At 46.3% G+C, this 24,732-nt stretch overlaps 1 protein-coding gene across 12 annotated transcripts in view; it reads left to right on the top strand.

Moving 5' to 3' along the window:
* Window positions 1-23,872: 23,872 nt before the first annotated feature.
* Window positions 23,873-24,732, top strand: part of KMT2C (lysine methyltransferase 2C) — a 189,509-nt gene continuing 188,649 nt past the window's right edge. For 11 of the 12 annotated variants that reach the window (XM_057365384.1, XM_057365382.1, XM_057365392.1 and 8 more), the window contains exon 1: window positions 24,044-24,219. In XM_057365384.1, coding sequence (XP_057221367.1) covers window positions 24,044-24,219 — 176 coding nt within the window. Of the gene's footprint in view, window positions 23,932-24,042; window positions 24,220-24,732 lie in introns of those variants that run through there. The other variant, XM_057365380.1, reaches the window with a different exon arrangement.

Raw genomic sequence — 24,732 nt, forward strand, 5'->3', positions numbered from 1 at the left:
ACAGCCCTTTCCTGATCACCAGTTCAACAGGTCCAGGTGAGGCTGATGATAAGCAGGCATGAAAAAGCTGAAACCTGAAGTGGGAGGAGATGATGAGCAACAGGGTCATGGACAGCAGCTTTTGCTGCTGGAGGAACTGCAGCCAGGAAAGGAAACCTGATATTGTCCTTATCCTCAGCCTTTAGTTCCCTCTGCACCCTCAGTCCTCCTGATGCTGCTGCCCAGCTGGGAAATCCTCTTTTTGTATTTCTTCTCCCAGAGTTCTGTAGCTTGCACTTTATTATGAGGCTGACTTTATAACATTTTTTTCTCATGATCAATGCCCTTCTAAATTCAGATTTTGTTGTCCTGAGTAAGACCACTCCAAACAGGTGTCTTAYAAGCACATCCCTTGTTCTCATGCCCAAGGTGGTTATGAAAAGGACAGAGAGAACAGCAAGGTCTGGCTGCAAAGCTGTCACCTACCTGTTTAGACAGGTCCTCATCCACTCCTGTACCACATGAGAGTGTCTGTTTTGTGTCTGCTCACAGCCCTACTCTGGACAGGGTCATAGGGCTCACCAGTGTCACAGTGAAAATTCCGCTGGTTTCCTCCACTTGCTCTGCCTACAGAGAACACCTGGCAAGACCCCGTGTGAGCTTTCCCCGCTGTCAGGAGAAAATGCCAGACAATGTGGAAATACTGCACTGATTAGACTGGAGATGAACTTGTCTTTGCTTAATCTGTGGCTTCTGCAAAGATATGATGGAGGCCTGAGCTGGCTGCTGCTACCTTGCGGATTTTCTGCTTGCCTGCAAAACAGTGTTTTGTGCTCTGAGGTATGAAAACTTGGGAAAGCAATAATCCTGTGAGGTCTAAGGGTATTTCTATATCAGGACCACCAGCCACAATGAGAACATTCAGTGACATCATGACCCCATGGGACTCCCTCCCACAGCTGACTTTCCTTCTGCTGTGTAGACAGTTACACCCATTCAGCTTTACTGCCTTCAGCTCTGGCCATACCTTCATCCCACCCTTTGCTTATSCATGCATCATTTCCCTGTCCTCTTTCCTTTTTTTCCTCTTCTCATCTACTTTCCATGTCCTTCCATTGAAATTTCCCTCCAGCTTCCTTGTTTTCTCAGGCTTCCCTGTGCCACCTCTCCATTCTCCTGGCCCCACCATGGCCCCCAGTAGCCGCAGGCAGGCTCTGCCCTGCCCAGGCACAGCTGTGGGGACTCTGTTCATGCCACAAATCCCCTCTTTTCTCAGGCTCTGTGGGAGCTGAGGGTTGGGTACTGCAAGCTCATGGCAGGCTGAAGTAATAGGAGTAGAGATGAGGTGAAGTTCTTGTTCTGTCTTGAACACAGAGTGCCAATCACGCCACAATAGATGGTGGTTCTAGGCAGGGAACAGCTTTTCAGCCCACCAAAATTACACCATTAAATGGAATTTCCTCTATGGGCTAATCAGAATTTGAACCCATTTCTCTGGAGATAAAAGGCACAGCTCAATCTCCTGGTTTGCGAGGTCATCTGGAATACAAATCAACTTTCATGTATTCATTTGAAATGTTTTTATGTAAAGGATATTTTTTTTTAATCTGCTTGTTAGTGCTTGTGCCTAAACTGGAGCTGTGAAGTGACTTTTTCTCACTAGAGGCTAAATAAAGTACTGTACTGTTTTTATAAATGTCCTAAGCTTTGCCAGAAGGCTGGCAATGAAAGAGGCTGGCAGGAGACAGGCACTGTCTCTGTTCTGTATCACGGAAGTGAGCCCAAGGACACTGGCCAGTGCCTCCCATCYGCGGGAATGCGACCAATTAACACACGGATGATGTCATGGGATGGCAAAAGCACTTCCCTCGCAGCTCTCCCTGCTCTGCCAGCTCCAACCTTCAGTGTATTTTCCTCAGTCTGGTCCATGTACTGTAATAAGTAAGTCAACTGGAAAAAATATTGAAGAAAAGACTGAGGAAAAACAGAGTGTAGGGGCAGCTGGAGCCAGCAAAGAAGGCACACTGAGAGCTATAAAGACGCTTTGTGCAGCAGCTTCTCTCAACTTCAGGATATTTAGTTCCACAGGAGTTGGAGAAGATGGGTAATAAGCTGGCCTTTATTTTAAGGGATATCCCTTGTAGTCTCAGCTGCATAAAGATCAGTCTTTGGGCATGTGGAAACAGTGCTAACAGTATCTCTCTTTCAGTACCTCCTGCTGCTCACTCCATCGAATGGCCTTGGTCCAGCTAGAGAGGAAAAAAGTCCTCCATCGCAAAACAGTCATCAGTCTGAGGGAAAAGAGGTGATGAAAAGAGGCTGCAAGTGATGAAGTGAAGTAATTATTTATAGAAAGATACATGGCCACAGCATTCAGGTGCCTGCTCAGGAACAGAGCCCAGTACTGCTCACCCTGAATGTGAGGGAGATGTGCCTGTGCCTTCCCTGCCCCAAAACAGGCAAGGGGAGCACATCTCTGGGCTTCAGGTGCATGAACCACCCTGTGGAGTGGTCAGGGAGCACCGTGGATGTGGGATGAGGCTGCTCCAAGATCCAGCAAGGTGAGGGTCAGTGAGGGACGTGGCCAGGCTTAGACATAGCTGCAGCATCACTCGGGCATGGACCTGGGGTGGGCGCTGGAGCATGAGCAGCTCCTGAGAGAAGGGGTCAGCTGCCAATGGGACTTCTTCCAGCTCCTCCCACATTCTTTTTTGCCAGTAGCCTGCTCCCAGGTTGCAGGCACACCACGTCTGAGCTGGCAGCCAACCCCTGGAGAGGGAAGAAGATCTCACAGAGGCAGTCGGTGCTCCCAGGTCTGTRTGTACCTATGTAAACACTCATAGAACCGGGCTAAAGAGGAGACCTCTCTGCAAAAACTGTGAGTTCAGCCAGATGGGGTCGAGACATCCAAATGGCCACGTGCCACCTGGGGTTATGTATGTATTTGCAAATTGGTTCTGTGTTTGTGAACCACGACGTGCAGTGCTGATTATGYGTATATATAAATTCAAATTGGCTCCATGTGATTGTGAGTGAATACATGCTTATGGGGCACAGATACAAATCCCAACTGGTCCTGTATTATTGTGAATCAATATCCATAGTGCTGATTGCACCCACCCAAGTCCTTTTATTTTGTGGCTGATGGGGAGAGCCAAGATTTGAACATGGATGGGAAGAAGAAGCAGCCCTACAGGCACTGAGCAGAATGTCCCAGGGACCAATGTGTTAAATTGATCAGAAAACGTTTAAAATTTTACTTGGAAAGAAATTCAGAATAAAATTGCCATGAATGTATCACAAGGGAAGGTGGCTTGCAATGTTCTGTTGTGCTGGGCAAGCCAGCAAATGTTCACACTCCCTTTTAACCACAGTCACCTGCACACACTTAGAGAACATTTTTCTACCCTCATCATTTTGCTCCCAAGCCTTTGCTTTTCTGTTCTACCTCCATTACAAAACTGGCTTCAAACCATCTCCCAAGTCCAATGTGACAGAGATGAAGAGCAAAGAGATGCCAGATTGCTGGTGGGGGCTCTGCCTGACAGGGACATTGCTGATAGCTGGAATGTGCTAAGACAAAGGGAGAGCAAAGGAGCCCAGGGTTTTCAGATGGAATTGGAAGGTTCCAGGGGACTTCTCTCTGCCTGGTGAAACACTTTGCAGATCTTCCAACTGGTAAAATGTAAAGTGACACTAAGTGAAATAAACTACTTTATAATTCAGCTATAAGTATCTTCAAGAGCCATAGGACTAAATTCTAAATTGTTTAATAAAATAAAAGTTCTTGTTCTAGAAGGATTTTCTTTTTAATGGATACTTCAGATGTTCAGTTAAATGTATTGTGACCAATATAATTATCATTTGCCTGTATCTCAAAATTGTCTACTCAAGCACTACTGGGCTGAGTAGTTAATATGCACAAATAGAGATGCTGAACTCTCTTCTTGTGGATTTTATCATCTTTCATTTCCACTCACCAGAAGTACCAAAAATGTGGAGACAAGGGCCAGACTTAAGAGTATAATAGGAGAACTAGCTGGGAATAAACACAAGCTCAAAAACTAAATGTAAGGCTGGGCATAATTTCACTGCAGGAGAACAGGAGAGCAAAGCAAGAGGAGGAAAAAAAAGGAAAACAAGCAAAATTACTTTTAGAATGGAAGTTTGCCCATGTAATGAAAGGGATTACATCATGTTTGTCTGCAGTAGTGAAGGGCTGAACTCAGTGACCTCAGATATCCCTTCCAGCTCCTCAGGCTCACAGATATCATTTCACTGAGCACAAAAGAAACACCTGACCCCGCTTCCTTCTGCCACCGACCCAAACAATGCAGCTGTCTGTGGGCAGGAGAGCAATTTATGTACTGAGTCCTTTTTTAGAAGGATAGTCAGAGTTTATTCCRGCTCCTAAACCTCAGGATTTGGACAGAATTTAGATACCTGAGTTCCAGATGTGCCAAAGAGAGCAGTGTCTAACCACCATCACTGCCTGATCCCTGAGGGACCCTGGTCAATCTCCCACCTAAATTCTTCTGCAATCCAGAGTTAGGCCAGATCCTACAAAGAACTTGAAAGATCACTGGAAGGGCACACTCAGAAAGCACTGACAAATGCTAACAGAACCAGTGCTGAGGTGGAATATCTGCCCATTTCTTTCACATTATTTTGGGTACCCCACAAGCAACAGGAAAAGGGCACTGCAGGCTCTGCCCAGCCCAGTGCCTCTGGCTGTTTCTTCAGAAAGTGTGGAGTCAAGTTAGCTCAGTCCCCAACAGAAGTAGTTCCATCAGGAGCAAGATCCCAAAGGATCCAGGGCAGTCCTGAGGTGAGCACTGGGAGTTCAGGGAGGGGAAGGAGGAGGGTGAAAGCAAACACAACATTTAGCATTGTCTACATCCCCCCAACCCCTCCATTCCCTAGAAAAGCAGGCTGGCTTTTTGACTCTCTCTGCATGTCAGCCCAAGTATCTAACCAAGGTCACCTGCCTTGTCCTGCTGGAGTCAAGCCTCTTAACTTCAGCCATGACTAATGGGGGCCTAAAGCAGGTGGTCCTTTTTCCTGAGCTCAGTTCCTTAACCCAGCTACCCTGGTCTAAGGTGACTTGCAATTAGCAGCACTGTGACTAACTGGTTAATAACAGTTTCAGRTTGTGCTGCACGGATTTTACAAGTATTTCAAAATGCCACTGAGCTTTACAGTGCACTGCTTTCCCCCTGCAGATGGAAAGAACAGCCTCCACCAGCCCTGTGYATCAGGTATGTCTGTCAGCAGTGCTAATTCACCACAAATATTGTTTCYCCCTCACACAAATATTGGCTCCATCTCTCCTTCAGGAGGCAAAAATCCCACTGTTTCCCATTTCTCMGAGTAGCTGGGATCCAGCAGAATACAATATCCCTGCTTTGGTATTTTGTATTGTTACTTTTGTATTGACATTTTGGGAAAAAATGGGTGTATGGGCTGCCTGCTGAAACTCTGCAAGAGCTGTTGTTTCCTGCTGAGTTCCTGCAGGCAATGTGGAAGCAGCAGGCTCCAGAGCCTGTCCCTGTGTCCCTTGCAGAGGCAGTGTCCAGCCCAGCAGCTCGGGCCGTGTGTGGCTGCACCCAGCACCCCCACCCCGACTGGGAGCGCTCCGGCTGCCGGCGGAAGGTGGATTCAGAGGTGCTCCTTTAGGTTTGCTGCTGTTTCATTTTCCACCCCCATTTTTAGCTCTGTCAGCACAGACAGGTGCAGACAGATGTGAGCTCACCCTGCCCCTAGTCCAAGCCAAGGGGACTGGTGCCAGCCCCTGTGCAGGAGCCATGGGGCTGTGTGAGCGTGGCTCGGTGCCCAAGCCAACACTCCCAMTGAGAGCCATGGCCAGAAGAAGCCTCTCTCTGTCTGCTCAGAGCCCAACAGCTGCCCTGGAAAGCTGAGGCACAGCCACTGCTCTTCWGTAACACAACTTTCTTCTTAAAGGTGGATATGGGCATGAAAGCAAGGGGCTGAGAATTCCAGGARAGTCTCTGTTATCTTTCTTTGAAGCTGCCACAGATCAATCCAGCAGCAGCCCAGGAAGAGGACAGTAAGATCCAGGRGAGCAGTCTGCTTCCTTACCTCTGCTCAGCCCTCCCAGTCCAGATTGCCTATGTTTACCTCCCCTTCCTTGAGGGAAATGGAGCATAAYGTGCACTTTCCTAATGTAATTTTGGCCAGCAGCTATCGCTTGAAAGCTCAGTGGTGGTCTGACATTAAAAAATTATAAATCTGTTAAAAAAGGTAACACTTTTCTAGAGCACAGTCACACATGATATCCTATTTTGATAGAAGGAGAACAGTACCAGCATCCTTCAGCCCATATGTAGGCATGTCAAAAAAAGAATAATTTTCAAAAGAAATTCCTGGCTGCTAATGAGAAGTTTACTATCTGATCCTTTGTATATCAGTATGGTGACTCAGGGCTGGTTCTGGTGCAATATACAAATATATTCATTGTTCCTTTGTGCAACACCTACTTGGATTACCATGCTAGGACATGACTTCCATTGTTTGTGGCCAGGTGGAAAATGTCCAGAAAAAAAAATGTACAGTGTCCATGTGCCCAGTTTTCTCAGAAAGAAAAGGAGAATTGGGAAGGGAGTTAGTTCTTAATTTRGGCTACCTTCAGGTTAAGACATTTCTAACTAAATTTTTATTTGGTAATCAAAGGTCACCCTATTCTAAAACTCCATTGAGCTTCACAGCCAAAAATGGCAGCATTTGGTGGAATAGAAATGACAGACAATCCTTTCAAAATTAAATTGACTTCAGGAAGAAGATTTCAGGACTCGTTGAAAAGCAGAATATTATCCTGGGATCTGGCCATGACTGATAGATATTAAAAATTTCAGTGAAGTTTTGTTAATTGGAGCCTTCCTATTGTAATCTGTTTTGATATAAGCCTGTAGATTTAAAAAAGCTGAGATCCTCAAAWCTTTGTGAAACAAAATCAGGAGTAGAAATTGCAGTTGCTGAATGTTTTCTCTCTACACCTCAATGGGTCATTGTGGAAGAAGGAACAAAACCAGTCACTATCACCCTCTGATKCCAGAGGCTGCAGCTATTATCCTGTCCCATATCCTTGGGGACATCCAGACTGAAAAGACTGCGCAGCGCTGAGATGCTTGAAAAATTATTTGGGTTGTGGCATGTAACAAGCATCTATTCATTAAAGTCTTGCAATTGTGACCCAGCCCTTCATCTTGCACAAGATCTATRAAAAAGGCTGAGTGACTATAAATGTGTCCCTTGGAGCAAATTATGGAAGACATTATAGGAAGACTGGTTTCTAGCCAGCTTTTCCAGCTTAATGAATTCCTTTCAAGGATGTGTGAAAGCTCCATTGAGACCAATGGTGAGTATCCTCAGACTCCTCTAGGAAGATTTTATAAGGGGTCTCAACTATTGTGCTCTTATTTTTCTTCTATTTTCAGTTAGTTAGAAAATGTTTAGCTGTTAGTTTCAGCAGTTAGAAAATGATTTGAAATGATAACGCTACAGTTCAAACACTTTTCACTGTGAGAACTGACCTAACTGATCCATAAAGAGTCAGCAAAAGSTTCTCGTGCAGGTCAGGTTTATCATGGTAACAATAACCATGAAAACTATTGGAATTTGTGTGCTGACCACAAGAGACAAAAAATGTTTTCCTGCACCTTCCAAGCTAAACCCCCATTCATTTAATTAATGTACAGATCTGATTTTCAGTGTGTTCCTACAGACATCAGCTATACATGGACCTGGAATGGGAATACTGAGAGTCAAGGAAGACTTTGCTCAGATCAAAAACCTACACGTACMTTATATTTATGATACCTCTCGCAGCAAAAGGACTTTCATCTACACATTTATTATGTTATCAGCTGACTTCACATATTTTCTGTTTCTCCATTAACAGAGTGAGAAAGATAATGATCTGCAGTGTTTCTCTCTCTAGAGACTGGTTTGCTCTTTCAGACTCCATCCCTTCAATCACTCCTGCCCAAGATRTTGGGATGAGTGGGGGAGGTGAGGGAGAGAAATTATGAGCTATATGGAGGGAACCTRCAAAGGGCAGTCAATGGAAAAAAGAGGGATGTTTCATCTGGGAAGAAAAAGGCACAGAGCAATGGGGGAAATGATGGTAAAGAAACAGAGAATATGCAGGCAGAAAAGATGGGAGATGAATAAATGGAATTTAAAAAGTTTTAGCTGAAAAGTTCATCATGAGTCCTTTACTTGTGTGACTTCCAATCCAGTTGTACTGGAATATCCTGATATTCAGCTTTTTGCTGAGGTACAGAGCAAGTCACAAGGCACAGGGAGTGAACAAGTGCTACACAGGACAGCACACACCAGGCCAGCTGCTCCCACTCTGTTGGAGTCACATTGCCCCCTGTACCTGCTGCTGGAACTTTGTAAAGTACTACACAAGTGAAAACTCTGATTATTACCCAAAGACAGAAACATCCCAAAATAGGTATTGTCACATGTAACAGGAATTAGACACATGCTGAAATACCTGACATTACACAGACAGGTCCACGGGCTGATGTCAGGGCAGCTGCCACCTAGAGATCCTTCAGGCCTTGAGTCAGTAAGGGCTAAAATATCACGTTTGTGCAGAAAAGACATGACCATTGGGGTGAAATGCTACTGTCTTCATTAATGGGCTGCATGCAAGAACCATCCTTCATCCAGTTTGGAAAGCTGAGCCATAGATTCTAAGCATTTCCCTATTTTATTRTTTTCCAGACTACAAACAGAGGAAAATTAATTCCCCATGTAATTCCATTGAAATCTAGTACATTAACTGAGGGACTGCATTTATTTAAGCCTGTACCAATACTTATGAGATGACTTAAGGCCCAGAATGTGTTGACTGATGGCCCTTTACTGGGAGATGAACAGGATTGCTTTAATGGGAAGAGTCCCCAGCCACTGRGAGTGACAGTGGGGAGTGGGGAGAAGGAAAGAGAAGAAAAAGAGCAGAACAGAGCATTGAGACCAAGTAATTAATGCTTAGTGAGGCAGTAAAGGAGATGGACTCAGAGGACAGCAATACCAGCATTTTAATTCAGATGTTGTGGAGTTTCAAAGTCAAATCAGCTTTGACTTTGCGTTTGAACGCAGCTTTATCTACACAAGTGCCACAAAGAACTTACAGACTTTCTATTATTAAAAAAACAACTACCAGCATTGAATTATCCTAACATAGCAACAGGAATCCTGCCACAGACTGCCTGGGAAGCAAGGACCATACAGTTGGAAAAATCTTTTAAACCTTATACATTTTAGATTTCAAAAACTCATCTGACCTTGTTATCCCAGCACCAGAGCCTGCATAGCTACAGTAAGAGAAAGTTCATTTCAATACAGGGATGATGATTTGGGTGTATTTGAAAGTAATTAGAGATAACAGAGCTAGAAAGAAGCTGGAAAAGATCAAAAAGKAAGTTCCTCTTCACAGAAACTAATATAAGGAGATGCAAAACCTTCCAAAGTTTTGGATATCCTTTTCCAAGTTATTTAGAAGTTCTAAGGCTAAAGAGTACACCTCTTGTAAGACATAGACTTTTCACAGCACTTTAAATTAGAGACAAAAAATATCCAGTCCACAGGCCTAAATAATGTGGTTTGTGATGCATAGAAATGTGTGTGCCCTCTGAAACACTCAGCAAAGGGATCAAGAGTCAATCCTCAATGTTTCTTCCCTTTCTATAGGGAAAGCAGTTTAGAAGCAAAGGGTCAGTCTCATGGAAATTACCACATAGAAATTAGTGCCAAATTCAGGGGCAAAATTAATAACAGGGGCAGTGTAAGATCAGTTGAGCTTCTTTAGTTCTTTGAAAATGTTCTCCAAAAGTTTGTMGCACTTTTATATTTGTGAAACATAAAACCTCCCCTGGTATTCTGTATACCCAGGTGGAATCTGAGTCTCATGGATTTCCACCTTTTCTTTGCAATTAGATTTTGTCACAGTTGTTTGTAATTTTGTCACCTCCAGAATAGATTACACCATCATTTAGGGCAAGCACAGAGGGACCTTTGGAACCACCAGTCTGTGACTGCAGAGGAGTTTTGGCCAATGTGCCCACACCACACTCAGACTCTGCTCATTGCTTTGGATACCCCTCCAGCTCTTGGTAAAATTCATACTTTTAGTGATACACTGTGAAGTCTTTAATAATTAGGAGCTCCATTTAAATATGGCACCTCTTTCAAATATGAGTTGTTGCTGTTGGTTGCTTGGTTTTTCGAAAACCAACAGTTGAGTATTCTTGGTCTTTACATCAAAACCTGCATTTGACATATTTTGGGCTCTGGAAGTCAAACCAGCCATTTTCAGTGTTACCGTATTTCCGTATTTGCATTTGTTTGGTTGTTCTCCCCTTTGTTGCTGGATTGGCAGGGGTGGGGTATTCCTGGTTCCTTGATGGAGCTTTACAAAAGGCAGATCAACTTCCTAAACTGGAAGTCAGAACATTCCTGGTTTTGCAGGTTTTTATGCACGAACCTGCCAGTCTGTGGGGACTAAGGAGTGCTGCAAACCTCTCCTCTGTGTCAGTAAAACACGCAGCTCGAGCCCTCCAACATCAAATTCGTGGTTACACACCAGAATGATTCCCTCCAGACCAGCCAGGCTGGGGCTGAGCCCTGAGATGCTGCACAACAAAGTAAATAGGAAAATGTGCATGTCTGAAAAGGGAATTATCACTGTGGTTTAATGACTGCTCTGCCTCCCTGGAAAATGCAACATGGTGTGGGACTTTGTTCATGCGCTTCTTTTTCCAAGCTGCTATTGCCAGCTCCAAATGTTCAAGAACTACAGTTTGACCTTCGAAATCACAAGCCTGTCTGTAAAATGATAAATGTGGAGCTCTTTTACTGTGCTTTCTGGTTTTTGAGCTGTTAGGGTGCACCTGGGTCACACTTGCAAGCTTTATACTCTAACCATTAGGAGTAGAAACTTACTTTAAATTAAAGAAAGAGGAAAGCTGAGTTTCTAACCTCATTACACAACTGTAGTAGCTGGAGTGTAAGTGAAACATCAAACATCACAAGACTTGCGATAAAATCATGAGTGCTGACAACATCAATTTAGAGTAGGAGGTGGGATAGCAGGGGAAACTCAGGGCAAATGGATTTACTTTTTATCTTAATGTTTTTACAGGCTGTCTACTTTTATCTTTAATCAGAAGTTTTCAGTGGCAGTTCTTTCTTCGTGTATCTGTGCATGACATTAAAAGGTCAGTTCTGCATTAATACCCGATGCCATTTGCTAACTGCATCTCTCTATCAGGGATTACATGAAAAGGGAGGTGTACTGATGGTACACCTGGTGCTCGTATCACASCAAAGAGGAATTATGGAAGCCCAGGTCACGAGAGCATGAGTAAAACGGCAYTGAGAGGGATTCCAGTCCCCTGTGGGGTGTGTGTGTGAAGAATACAGGATGCTTCTCATGGCTCTGATATTTACTGCCTGAGCAGAGAATATTGTATGGAGAATTTGCCAGTAAAGCTCCACATTCTTTGTGGAATGGGTTGTTTTAAGGCATTACTTGCTGGATCTTTTATGCCTGAAAATTACCTCAATGAAAAATAATATGGAAACTCACAAAGCTAGGTAGAGTTAAACCTTTCATTATAATAAATTGGCTGTAATTAAGTCAAGTAATTAACGGATCTCTCTGATTATAGATCAACAGACTGGCCAGATCAAGAATTCAGGTCAGTCTTATGYGATGCCAAAGTGGCAGCAGTGATAAAGTGGTCAGCTGTCCCTCCACTATCAGAGGCAGTTTCCAGACCATTCTTTTATTGTTTGAGATGCTCCAGTTTGAGGGAATTGTGCAGTCACCAGTCCCTCCAACCACATGCAAAGGATTGTCAGGGGCAGGTTCCATTGTCACCCACCTGCTGTCACTGGCCTGATCTACCACTGACCTGAAAGTGCCRGGGCAGGCAGAGTGGCAGCTCCAGCATAGGGAATACTCTGTTCTATAGTGATAATCCTGGATTTAAAGTAGGAGCTAAGCCTGGTCCAAATGGCCAGTTCACTTCAGCTGCTTTGTGCAGCAACAGCAGTACAAGCCTGTGAATTCCATGGGGACAAGCCAGAGGTTTTTATGTGACATAACACTGAAATTTTACATCTTCCACTCATGAAGCCAGCCCCAGACCAGTCTGGGTGGGACCAAGTTCTTTAGTTCATGGATGATTATGTTGCTAATTGGAAAGAGAGACCAGCCCCTGTGTGAAGGCAGAGGAGGTGCTGAGGGTGTGTAACGTGGCCTCTGTCACAGCAGAAGGGATCCAGACCAGTGTTATCCCAGCTGGTATATAAAGAAATCAGAATATTACAGTTATTCCCCAAAAAACATTACAAACTCAGAAAATTCAAGACATGTATGCACAATTCAAAAATCCTAATAACCTCAAGTTTGCTCTGATGTGATACATAACCACATGTAACTCACAAGAAAGAATTTCATAGTTCATAGTCTGAACTTGGAAAAAAACCCGATTTTAGAAGAGAAATTACTTTTAAAAACATTTTTCAGTACATTTTTGTTCCATGTATTGCTACAGGAACAGGGCTTGGCCCATTCATTCTCATGCAGGTGATTCGGTGTTTGGTCTGATTTGATAGATTTAATCTTTCTACAAAACTCAGCTACAGAGGTCAAAGAAGGAAATGCTTTGTCATCCYTGCCTGCTTTCATGGGGGAGCATTGAGGTTAGCCTTCTGGATGTAAAATCTTACCACAGAGAAAGAAAACAAGGTTGGCTAACCACAATGACTTGACTCAAAGAATTAGCAGCTCTGACATAATGGAGGCATTCCTAAAAAATCTAGAGTCAGAGTTCTGCCCATTTTTTTAATAAATAGCAATCAAAAAATCTAGGGCCATAAAACTCCATAGGCATCTCAGAATTTTATTTCAGCCAACATCAATCTTCCTTTCCTTCAGACAAGCTAAATTATACCGGTAAATCAGCAACATTAAATCAGTCGAACCAACTGAATGCAAAAGCTGAAGGAACGGACCAAATTTGAACTGTGTGTACTGAAAGAAAACTGCTCATAAAGTTAAATCTTAAATAAACATSAACCCTTAGTGGGGGTACACACGGAAAAGGAAAGACTACAGTCTAAAACTTCTGAGAGGCCTCTGTATAAATGTACAGGGGAGTGGGAAACCGACTCGGGTTTCTCTGTGCTTCAAAGGCTGCAGCTTGTGGAGCCAGAGCTGTAACGGAGCTAAATCAGACTTACCAAGAGGACAGGAACAGAGCCACGGCCTGCCAGGGCTAAGCACCCAGGAGCATTCCCAGTTTGATGGATTCTGTAGCTGACACTGCTGGAACGATGCTGTCAGAGGTGCAGGATCCAGTGCTCCAAGCATCTGCATAAAGTAGGGCACGGCAGCCCCGGCTCTCCAGGGACCGGTGCTCACGGCCCTCYCGGATGTCACTGCAGGGGCTGAGGATGTGACATCCCTGCCTTTCCAGCTCAGGACCCCCTCCTGCAGGGATGGAGATGGGAATGTGCCGGCTGCCAAGTCACTGATGCGGCAATGGAGGTTCCTTGTTAGTTCAGGCTGATTTGTGCTGAAGATACTGGACTGGGAGCGGCTGAGCTCCAGGGGCAGCCTGGCTTTGGTTCCACTGATCACACGAGAGTGAAAACTGGGCAATGGATGCTCCAGCGGCTGAGGGACTGGTGCCCATGGAAATGCTGACCACACTGCTGGGTCATGCCTCAAACCCTGTGAGACTCCAGAGGTTCAAGCACTCTGTCCACCAAGGCCAAGGGCCTGTCTTACATCACCCACATCTCTCCCACACACACATCCTCATTTTCAGTTCACAAACCACACAGGACATGGGTTTTGAATGGTCCAATACAACACTCTTCAAGCTTATATAGGAATAGGATTCCACATATATAGGAATAGCATGGCTCACTGCTTTGTAGGTGCTTAGGAATAACCTTTAATCAGAGCAAATATTAGAGAAACTGTAATGAGAGAACACCCATACACATACAGRCAGCAGAACCCAGTAAGAAAATCATGATTTTCTCCTCCTCTACTGCAGATTAGCTCCAGGAGGTGTTTTGCTGTTCCATCCAGTGAGGCAGTTGTGAACTGTCCATGACAGAATTCTGCCATCCCCATACAATGATTTTGATTGAGGTTTTCTCAAGGAGTGCCCAAAGATGGAAAAGTGAACTTCCCTTAATGCAAAGCTCACAAGAGACCTCCCTCTGCTCTATTCCTATTGAGCAAGGGACACTTGAACTTGTCTGCAGAAAGCAGCTGAAAAAGAAGGTAGAAAGGGGATAAGAATGACTTGAGATTACTCATCCTATCATTTTGGATTCCTTTGATTTCATCTCACAATATGAAACAGTAGAGGTGGAGCAGGTCTAGTAGATCAGTGAATGCATGTTACTTGAAGAACAGGATTAATATCTTCCCACAGCCATCCACAATAAAGAATTTTTCAGCTGCCAAAATAATTTTGTGCTGAACAGAGGAATCCACAGGTGGGAAGCAATTCTCAGTGAATTTAGTTTCTGGGATGCTTAATAACTGCACATATTGAACTGCATTATTCTCTCAAACAAACAAGAGCATTTTTTCTGTGATGCCCTCCTGCCTGTTGGCCAAAGGGATCAGAATCCCGAGTTCTGCTCCTAAAGGCTGGATCCACACTACCAACTGGTGGGTTGATCTTGCCAAGACATTTTTAGAGGAATTATAAAAATCCCTCTTACAGAAGGGAATTATATGTGGTACTTAGGCAAAACAGGCATTCCATTTATAAATATAATTACTTCTGCTATTCTATCAAGAAAAAGAATGTAGTAGTGAGGGATACAACAGAGAAAATTATTTATGTGTTGACACTTAACAATATAAATAGAAAACAGATCTGGCTGGAACTAAGTGGGAAATGAAAAAAACATGAGGAAATATGTAACTGAGATTACCAGTTGGGAGGATAACTTATGACCACTCTTAGTGCCTTTTTTCCAGTAGTAGTACACTGCCTCATTTTGCTTTATGTTTGGATTGTAATTATGTGTGCACTTAATTAGCAACAAAYGCACAAACTTACTTTGCATTTTTTGGCAAATTATCTCCTTTTGACTGATGCCCTTGAACATTACAAGGCAAGCACTGGTCTGCAGTGGAGGAAACACAGTCCCTCTGCTCCAATGAGCTCTAGCACAGGTTGGGGAAGAAAGGAGTTGAGTGTGCCATTCACACTCACTCACAGTGACTGGATGAAATATTATCACCTAAGGAATGATTCTGACCCCATCTCTTGTGTCCATGCTCCTTTTACTCAGGCTGCTTGTCTGGTTATGTCCATTACTGCACATCTCTGCTTTAGATTTGGGAAGAGTATTTTCTCCAGCATCTTCATTCTTAATATTAGTGATTTATCACATATGGTGCACTATATTTTTACAAAGCTGTGATACCATGGTGATTAACACCATATGAGAACCTAAATAGAAAGGAACAGGATAACAGAAACGTCCTCCCAGCAGACACAGGGCTTTGGCTTGTTTTAGAGACAGTATCTCAGCTGCATGATTTTACTCTCTACAGAAGAATTCTAGGAGTTCCTTAATAGAAAACTATACTGTACTTGACAATGTTGTAGAGGGAGCAAAAAAMCTCATGTTTAATTTCTCTCTAGCCTTAACTAGGATTTTCAGATCAATTTGGTGAGATTGATTATTCTAACTCTTTTGATTATACAGATTTATTACTTTAAGAAAGCAGGAGAAAAAAAAATGTAAGAACCACAAGTATCCCCTTGTGTACGTGTACATATATATATTCTGGTAGAAATTTCTGGTAGGAAAATAACCCAGCTTCACACAGCCTTGCAAAMTTGTCCTGTCAATATTGCAGTCCCCACACAAAATCTATGCACTGAATCGACAYGGTAATGAGAAAACAATCACATTTTACTTACCCACCCAAACACTGTGAAAGCCTGGAGACACTGAAGGCTGCTTCAAATGAACACATCACTGCTGGGCACAGCACAGCCCTGCTTTCCAAACAGCTCTGTCCTCACCCACCTGGATTAGGGCTGCAACTGGGAGAGCCTTCCCCCCTGCACTACTGGATCCAAAGCAAGGATTTTACTGAAGTGTGGCGGCCAGCAAAAAAGGRGATTGTCTCTGAGCATTGCTATAAACCATAAACACAGCCTGGGGGCTGCTGGAAAGAGCCAGGGTGAAACCCCTGTGCTACAAAGGTGCTGGACATGAACTGTCTCCTGCTGGGCTCCCACAGGAGACGGGCAGAGGTGTGGGGAAGCCGAAGAGGTGGCTGCAARCTGGGCATCCCTGGGTACTGCTTGATCCTCCAGAGCCAGGGCTGGCTGATCCTCCAGGGAGTGCCAGGAGAGCTGCAAGGAGTGTGGGGAGATGAGCATGAGCAGCTCCACACGCATCTTCCCCCCAAGCAGCACAGCAGAGGTTAAATTAAAAAATGCACTGGGGAAAAGGTTGTTTCTGTAAAACTGGTCACTAGCAGCGAGGCCCCCAGGGATACTCTCCTTGCCTAAGGATGAAATGGGATTATGATGGTAATGTTTACTACACTGTAATTAAGGTGGTGTCAGGACTTTCATTAAAAAGTGTGTTTTTGTTGAGGGGCTACRGCTTGAAGAAAATTTTTGCTTGAGGCTGAAATATAACATGGTTTTCAGCCAGAAAACACATGCACAACCTTTATTATATATGTAATTTAGAATCTCAGTATAGCCTTGGCTGTGCAGGCTCTGCTATTGTTTCAATAGGGGTGTGTAGCTAATYGGCTAAAAAAATTAGTTATAAAGAAGTGGACAGAATTCTGTCTGGAACTCATGTATATGACGTGTCCCCATTAATTGTCTGTAATTAACGTAAAAAACCAAAGGCCAAGTGCTGCCCTTCTCACTCAGACACACGATGTTATTGGAGTAAACAGCTGTAAAGAGGATTTGGCACCTGTGTCCGGGTGTTTACCTCACTACAGCCCAAGGTCTCTCCCACATTGTAACACCTCCACAGAATATGAGGCTATCTCATGTGGGACAGAGATTATTTCCCTGCAAAACTGCCAATCTATGGCAAACTCATTTCTACAAACAGTATTTAAATTCCTATTATCACAGCACCCAAGATCTCAGACAAGGACACCTGTGCACGAGGTGCTGYGCAAAACAGAATAAAACAGAATAAAACCCCTTATGTGACTGCACCCAAACAAATCCTTCCCCCCATTCCATGGCCAGGTTTGTACAATTTCTGTTAAGTAATCTGAGTGTAACACACCACTCCTGCAAATAGCAAACACCGCTCAGACATTTATTTAACTTTCTGCATGATAAAGTCCCAACTTCACAGCAATCTATTGTCTCTCCCAGAGGTGCACACAAAGGGCCCAGCTACTGCCCTGGGTTCTTGCTGCTGGCTCAGGTTTTTCCATCCATCTGCAGTGTTCAGTTCAGCATGTACTGGTTCCAGGTATTAATTTGATTTTACTCAAACTGCTAGCATTMTACCTTTTTGGATTGAAACATCCATGCAATTAATAATATGTCACAAAAGATTATTTTTCTGCTGCCCACTACCACATAGATAAATAAAAGAATATTGAAGTTTATAAAATTACAGTTTCATAAATGTGTAAACCAGACAGGAAATCACAAAGAACTAACAGAAGTTCCTAAGTAATTTGTAGATACTTTATGTGACTTCACAGTGATGCTAAAAAATACAACACAGCACAGTTCATTGTTTCTTCTGAGAAAAAATACATAAATTGTCAGTTTAGGAAGAATTTAGGCATTTCTGCAAATGTTTAAATATGGAACAAACTTTATTCAGGAGGCAGTTGTCTTCTGTGAACCTATTTATGCATCGAGTTATTTATCTGCCTAATTTAGCATCCCYGGGATCATGGCCTCAGTTTGGAATAACTTAATGAATTTCAGTAGAGTGCCTCAGCTACCACTTGTCAAAATAGGATGATTCAAATGCAAATAAGTGCAAACATGTGCAAARTTAACATTCCTAATAGACAAAGCTTCTCCACATAGGAAGGTATTATTAATACTGCTACCAGAGGCAGGCAAGCATAATTCCTCATGTGGACAAACTCACTTCGAGTACCTTTTTTTTTAATTTCACTTAAATGAATTAAAGAGGTTAGATTTAATCTGAAAAAAAAAAARARRARAAAAAAACCAGAAGATGCCAGAATGAGTGGGTCTACATGAGGGTTATACTACAACCACTGGTTTTAAATTTACACTTTGGCGTGCACAAAAAGAACATTTTTTTATGAAGATAAAAGCCTCCACGTGTAATAACTCGATAKATAGACAAGCCCTAGGGGCTTGCATCTTGAGCACTTAACATTTTTGGCCTCATCTTAATGGATAAAAAAAGGTGTGTTTCTCAGTCACATTAGCCCAGTCAAAGGAGCTTAATATGATGAAAAGGCCTTAGGGTTTGGTGAGGCTGAGGTGTAAAGGTGTGAGGCAGCACATCCATCACAGCGTGGGCACTGCTGCTTTCAGCACACGCTGAACTGATTGGGGGGAGCAGGCAGGGATGGGGGGCCTGGCCTGTGTTAGCCCAGGCAGGGATGGGGAGCAGGCAGGGATGGGGGGCCTGGCCTGTGTTAGCCCTGCGTTCTTACAAACTCTGGATCCCTTTGTGTGGGGGGCCGCTGTTTTACAACAGAAATCAGGATATTGCACAGTGGGGAGGTGAGAAAACATGAACTAGAATGAAATGTACAGTCCTCATGGACTGTGAATGCCGCCAAAGAGAGCAGTTATACGGATTCTGGGTGGACTGGACCTCCGTACTATCTGTCCACTGCTCCAGAGCAGCTGGTCACTGGAATTCTCCAGCTGGCTATGGGAATGCTACTCAGGATGAGAAGCCAGGCTTATTTCGCACCTTTGCAACAAAAAGCATCTCCCCAAACTGCTGGGAAAGTCCCACTGCCCAAGGGTGTGTGCGTGTGTGTCACAGCCACTACCCAGGCTGTGCTGCTGCCTWAAGTCAGGCAGAGCTGTGAGATGACAAGTAAGCAAAACTGATAAAAAGAAGAAACAAACATTTTGAGTTTAAAACTAGGCTTCCACAACACATTGGTTAGCATACGACAATTAACATATGCTAACATTTTTTGTAGCCCAGCCAAGTTTAGTACAAATTAACCAGAAGTCACGTATTTGTATGATGTAATCCTGATTTTGTCACTTGTTTTAGGCTTTGTCTAGAACTCTTTTGTTTTTTAATACTGAAAAAAACGTCAGTAATGTGGATATTTCTGAACTACTTGGGTGAATATAAATGCAGATGTAAAACAGGTATCACAGGCAGCTGATGTGGCTGCTGCACTCAACTGCCCCTGCACCTTTATCCTGAAGTTTGCTACAAGAACCATATGGGATGTGCAGCAGCACCAAACTCTCCCCATCTTTCAGAGCAGCACACTGAAGTAAGCAGATGTTGAACACAGTCAATTATCAATTTAGCACAGGCTAAGACAAAGTGGTTCAAATATGTATCATCTGAAATGTTAGCAGGCTGTTGATGTAGCTTACATGAAGTCTTTGTGATAACTTTTCTGCAATGGGAACACAAACGCAAGGAGAACAAAAATCAAACTTTTATTTGCTTTATGTAGAGTGATGAACAATCATTCAGCTGGCAGAGTTCTGAACTAATATCATAAACCAGAAAGTATCTGGATTCCATTTCTGATAGAACCCAGATTTTTTTTCTTATTATTTATGTTACACACACCACTTTAGTTGTATAAAGGCAAAATGGTATTTACATTCCAGTTGTCATTTTCCTTTAAGTGTAACAGGATCATTTTCCTTAACTAGCTGTTTCAAGAAAACATCCCGCCTTCAACTTTTTATATTATGAAAGTATCACTCTTTGTTATTAACCACATTGGGACAGTTTAAGATGTTTTGAAGTTAAAACCAGTAGCATGCTTTGTTTAATCAGTACTGCAAGGATCTTACTTACATTTCAGACAGAATTCCAAAACTACAGAAATGTTTATTTAGAGGAAGGCTAGAATGCAATATCCTAGTTGAAAGTTTCAATGCTGCCTGCCCTTGAAAGTTAAAAAAAAGCAGGTGTGTCAGCTCACCTGAGTTAGTTTACAATGAACTAGAGGATATCTTAACATTCAGTAAAGCAGACAATCTGTTCACTCAATATTACATATTTGCTGTAAAAATGTGTGTTTTCCAGACAGCGATAATTTATAATAGGTGGTTAGTGTGGCCAAGGTATAAACGTAAAAATTTTCCTGACAGAACTGTTCAAATATCCTGAATCAACAAAGCACTCCCACACTGGATTTATGTGTGGTGACACGTCTCCCGACTCGTCCCCCTGCCTTCTCCGAGTGATAGATAACGCCAGCAAATACAGTTTCCAATTCCATCTCCACTTCAGGTTCCTGCTCGGAGTCTCTCTCAGTCCTACTGAGATCTTCACACCTTAGATTGCCACAGCGGTGGCTGCAGCCGTTCACAGCACAGACCTGCCCAGCTGTGTTTGGACACGCAAGGAGATAAGGCACAGCAGCAGAACTCATGGGCTAAGTCCCTTAATTCGCTCCTGCGCTACACCACTCTACACCAAAGCTGACTTTCGTCCTGCCTCCACTCCCATTTTATATTGATTTAGAGACATCTAATGAATGTATTAACAAAAAAAAAAAAAAGGAGAAAAAAATTTAAATCGCACATCTGTTTTTGTATGAGAGACAAATCCCAAAGCTCAACCACTCGCAGGTGATCTAAAGGTATTAGAAAACATTTCCATGGGAGGACTGGATGAAGCATGGCCAAGTGAACCCAGCGATGTGGCCGGACGCGCTCCTGCCGTGGGATGTGACAGCTATTCCTCACACACGGAGCAGTCGGTGTGAGCCCATGGTGCGCTCACGGGTCGCAGCTCCAATCAATTTGCACATGCAGAGTGGCTCTGACACATCCGAGGCTCACCCAAGCCGTGGCGCATGTGCACTGCCTCCGCACAGGCACAGCCAGTGTTCCAGGAGATGGCCATTTTTTTTCAGTAGACCAGATGGCAACCTGGCAACTCCAGCAAATGCCACACCAGCGATCCCAATGTRCAGAGGCTGTGGCCCTTTCCTTCCYTCTCCCTGCCCTTTTTCTCTTTACTCCACCCAAGCCTGGGCCTGTATAACATKAAATGTTTTCAGTTAAATTATGCTAACTTGCCTGAGTTAACAAAATTCAACRGTACTTTCTTCTGTTAGACAACATGTAAACACATTAAGATCCCATATCTGAAACTCTATGAGCAGTTTGTCTATGCTGTCATTTGCAGACTTAATAACACAAACATTTAACTCAGGATTTTTTTTTATTTGGCATAAATGAGWACATTTTCAGTGATAGGGCCAAGAAAGCCAAACCAAGAATCCAGCTGTTCCCTTTGCATGGCTGAACAATAGGGATGGCTTTATATAATTTTATACATATATAAGTGGAGACAAATGTGTTATTTTCTGATATATTTCACACATTGCATGAAAATGTCACAAAGGTCTAATTTAATTACTCAAACTAGAAAAGCAATCAGCAAAGGTTTTGTTATGAAGTGGTTCTGAAGAAAACAGGCCATCAGAAGTCGTATTTGCCACAGTATATCATTTTAATTTAGAATTCCGACACTGACAAATGAAAAATTGGGGAATGAATAGCACTGTAAAGGTCTGGATTGCTTTGTTTTGCGTTTGTTTTTACGCAAAAACAAAGGGAAAAAAAAGGAGACATCAGCCCTTCCTTCCCTCTTTGTACCTGTCTGATACCCCGGGCCATTTTATTAACTGGCATTCAAACGGAAGCCTAGAAGCCACCGGAGACGCGCTCAGCGCTGGGCTCTCGGGATGTGTTTACTCGCACCCTTGGGGCTATCGCTCCCCACCACGTCTGCAAGTCCGGCGAAGTTCCCGAACCCGCCCGCCCCAAACACGAGTCACCGCGCTGCTCTTCCGTCCGTGCGCCCCGTTTCGTGATTCAGCATCCGCGCCCCGAAGCCGCTCCCTCCGCACCCGCCGCTCCGGCCYCGGGAGGGAGGGAGGGAAGGAAGGAAGGAGGGAGGGAGAAAGGGAGGGAGGGACGGCCAGGCTGGGGCCCCGCGGGGGCGGCTCAGGGGTGCCCTTGGGGCGGTGCCCGGTGCGGGAGCCGCGGGGAAGCRGCCGCTCCGCACCGGCGGCCCCGCTCCGCTGGAGCCGCTCCCGCCGCAGGCAGCRGAGCGCGTCGGGGCAGCGCCCGGGAGGAAAGTCCGGGGGAGCGGCCGCTTCCTCGCCCCGTGGCCGGACTTTTCTCCGGCTGCGAAGCTGCGGGGCTCCCCCGCCTCCCCTCGGAGCCCGAGTCCCTGCTGGCCTCCGGGACACGTTAAATCCCGTGTAATGAGGCTTAACCCCGCCCCGCAGCCGGGCGGGCAGGCAGCCAAGCGGGCCCCTGCCCGGGGAGCTTCGCCCCCGCCCCAAGCGCCCGCAGCTGTTCCAGCCGGAGCTGCTGGAAAGCGGCCACGCTCCCCAGACTTTGTCTCCCTCGCACACAGCGCTGAACTCTGCTCCCTCCCTCCTTCCCATCCCCCGGGGCGCTTGCGGCTCCCCCCGCCTCCACCGCCCCGAACCGCAGACGCGCGGCGGGGGGAAGGGGGAGCGCTCCCGCCGCCGGGCTGCAGCCGCCTCCCCGGGGRCTCCGCGGGGCTCGGGGAGAGCGAGCGCTGCCGGGGCGGGCACCGAGCGCTGTCCCCGGAGCTGCGTTCCGCGGAGCGCAGCCCGCGTGCGGGGAGCGGCGGGAGCTCCCCGCTGCGGAGCGGCCGCTCTCATCCAGACGGGGCTTCTCCTTTTCCACAGGGAAATAAATTAAAAAAAAAAAATAACAAGGGCGGGGAGAGGGTGGGGGATCGCTGGGGCAGCGGCCGGAGCGCGGTGCGGGGTGGGGTGCGCGGAGCGCCCCGTGGCGCCGCGTCCCGTCCGGGGCCRCTCCGCGGTTTCCCCGCAGCCCGGCGCGGCAGCAGCCCAGCCCGTGAGGTCAGCGAGGCGGCGGATGGGTGTCTGCGCCGGGGGACGGGCGGTGGGCGGGCGGGGCAGGCGCAGTGTGGGGCCGCGGCAGGGGAGGAGGAGGAGGGCGGGCGGTCGCTGTGTCTATGTGTCGCACTGGCGGGGGGGGAAGGGAGGCGGGGAGGGGGGGGTTACACACCAGGGCAGCGCCGGGATCCCTTCTCCACCCCGCGGGGAGGGGGGCAGGGCACCGCCTCCTCCTCCCCCTTCCTCCTCCCCCTTTTTCACCCTTCCTCCTCCTTCTTTCCCCAAAGTTAAACTTCCTGCTCCCGGCCCGGCTGGGAAGGGGACTCGGAGCCCGGCCGGACTCAGCCCCTCGACACACACAACAGCTGGAGCTGTCAAAACTTCCTCCGTTCGGCCTCGGCCCCCGCCGCCTCCGCCGCCGCCGCCCGCTCCTCCTCCGCCCCCGGGGGCTCTGCGCGGGGGGAGGGCGCAGGGCCAGGGTACAATGAAGCGGCGGCCGCCGCAGCCGGGCAGCGCAGCAGCCGGAGCCGCCGCCAGCGCCCGGGGCCTCTGAGCGGGGGCGCCCAGCGGCGGGACCAGCCGCGTCTTTCTCGCTCGCTCTCTTCACCTCCCCCAGCCCCGACAGACCCCGCCGAGCCCGGGGAGGGTGTTATTGTGTGTGAGACCCTTCCTTCCTGCCTTCCTCTGCGCTTTCTCTTCGCCTCCCCCCCTCACCTCCTCCTCCTGCTCTCCCCATGCTGCTCCCCCTGCTACCTGTGCTGGTCGGCGGCGGCTGAGGCCAGCGATGCGAGGCGGAGGTGGAGGAGGCGGAGGTGAGGAGGAGAGGAGCCGCGGGAGCAGGAGGAGCATCGGGATCCCCATCACCATCCTCATCTTCATCCTCATCATCATCATCCATGTGTCTCTCTCGTCCTGCTGACTAGGATGTCAACGGAGGACAAGAGTCTGGTGGTGGCGGTGGTGGAGCCGCCTCAGCAGCAGCAGCAGCCCCCCGAGCCTGGAGCTCCCCCCCCAGCAGCAGCAGCAGCAGCCACAGACAAAAGACCTAGGGGCCGGCCTCGCAAAGATGGCGCTTCCCCTTTCCAGAGAGCCAGAAAGAAGTAAGTTCAGCGTTTGTGTGTGCGAGGCAGAGAGGGGCCGGGGCAGGCGGCCAGGCGCAGGCAGAGCTGTCAGTGGAGACTCGCTGCTCGTCGCCCCCTCCCTCTGCCTAATGCCATTTTGAGAAGGGCCCTTCTTTCTTCTCCTCCTCTCCCCTTTGCACTTTCCCCTCCTCCTCCTCCTTTTTCACCTTTGTCTTCCTCCGCCTGCTCTCCCTTTTCCACTTTTCTTTCACCATCCCTATCCCTTTCTTCTCCTCCTCCTTCGGAGTTTGTCTTTAGCTCTTCCCCCTTCACCCTCTTCCTCCTTTTTCCCTTGCCTTTGCACCTTCCCCCTTCTCCTTTTTGGGTCCGTTCCCTTCCAGGACGCTCGGCTGCCTTCAGCGTCGCCTGGGTACTCCCTGTGCGTTGACGGCAGTTCCTCGTCGCTTTCCCTTGTTATGCCCCCCCTCTTCCCCTCCTCTTTTTGGGAAGGCAAACACGGTTCTCGGCGGGCGGCGGGGAGGACACCCCCGC

Source organism: Malurus melanocephalus, unplaced genomic scaffold (assembly GCF_030028575.1).
Source record: "Malurus melanocephalus ecotype Western Australia unplaced genomic scaffold, MMel_1.1 scaffold_52, whole genome shotgun sequence".
Lineage (NCBI taxonomy): Eukaryota > Metazoa > Chordata > Aves > Passeriformes > Maluridae > Malurus > Malurus melanocephalus.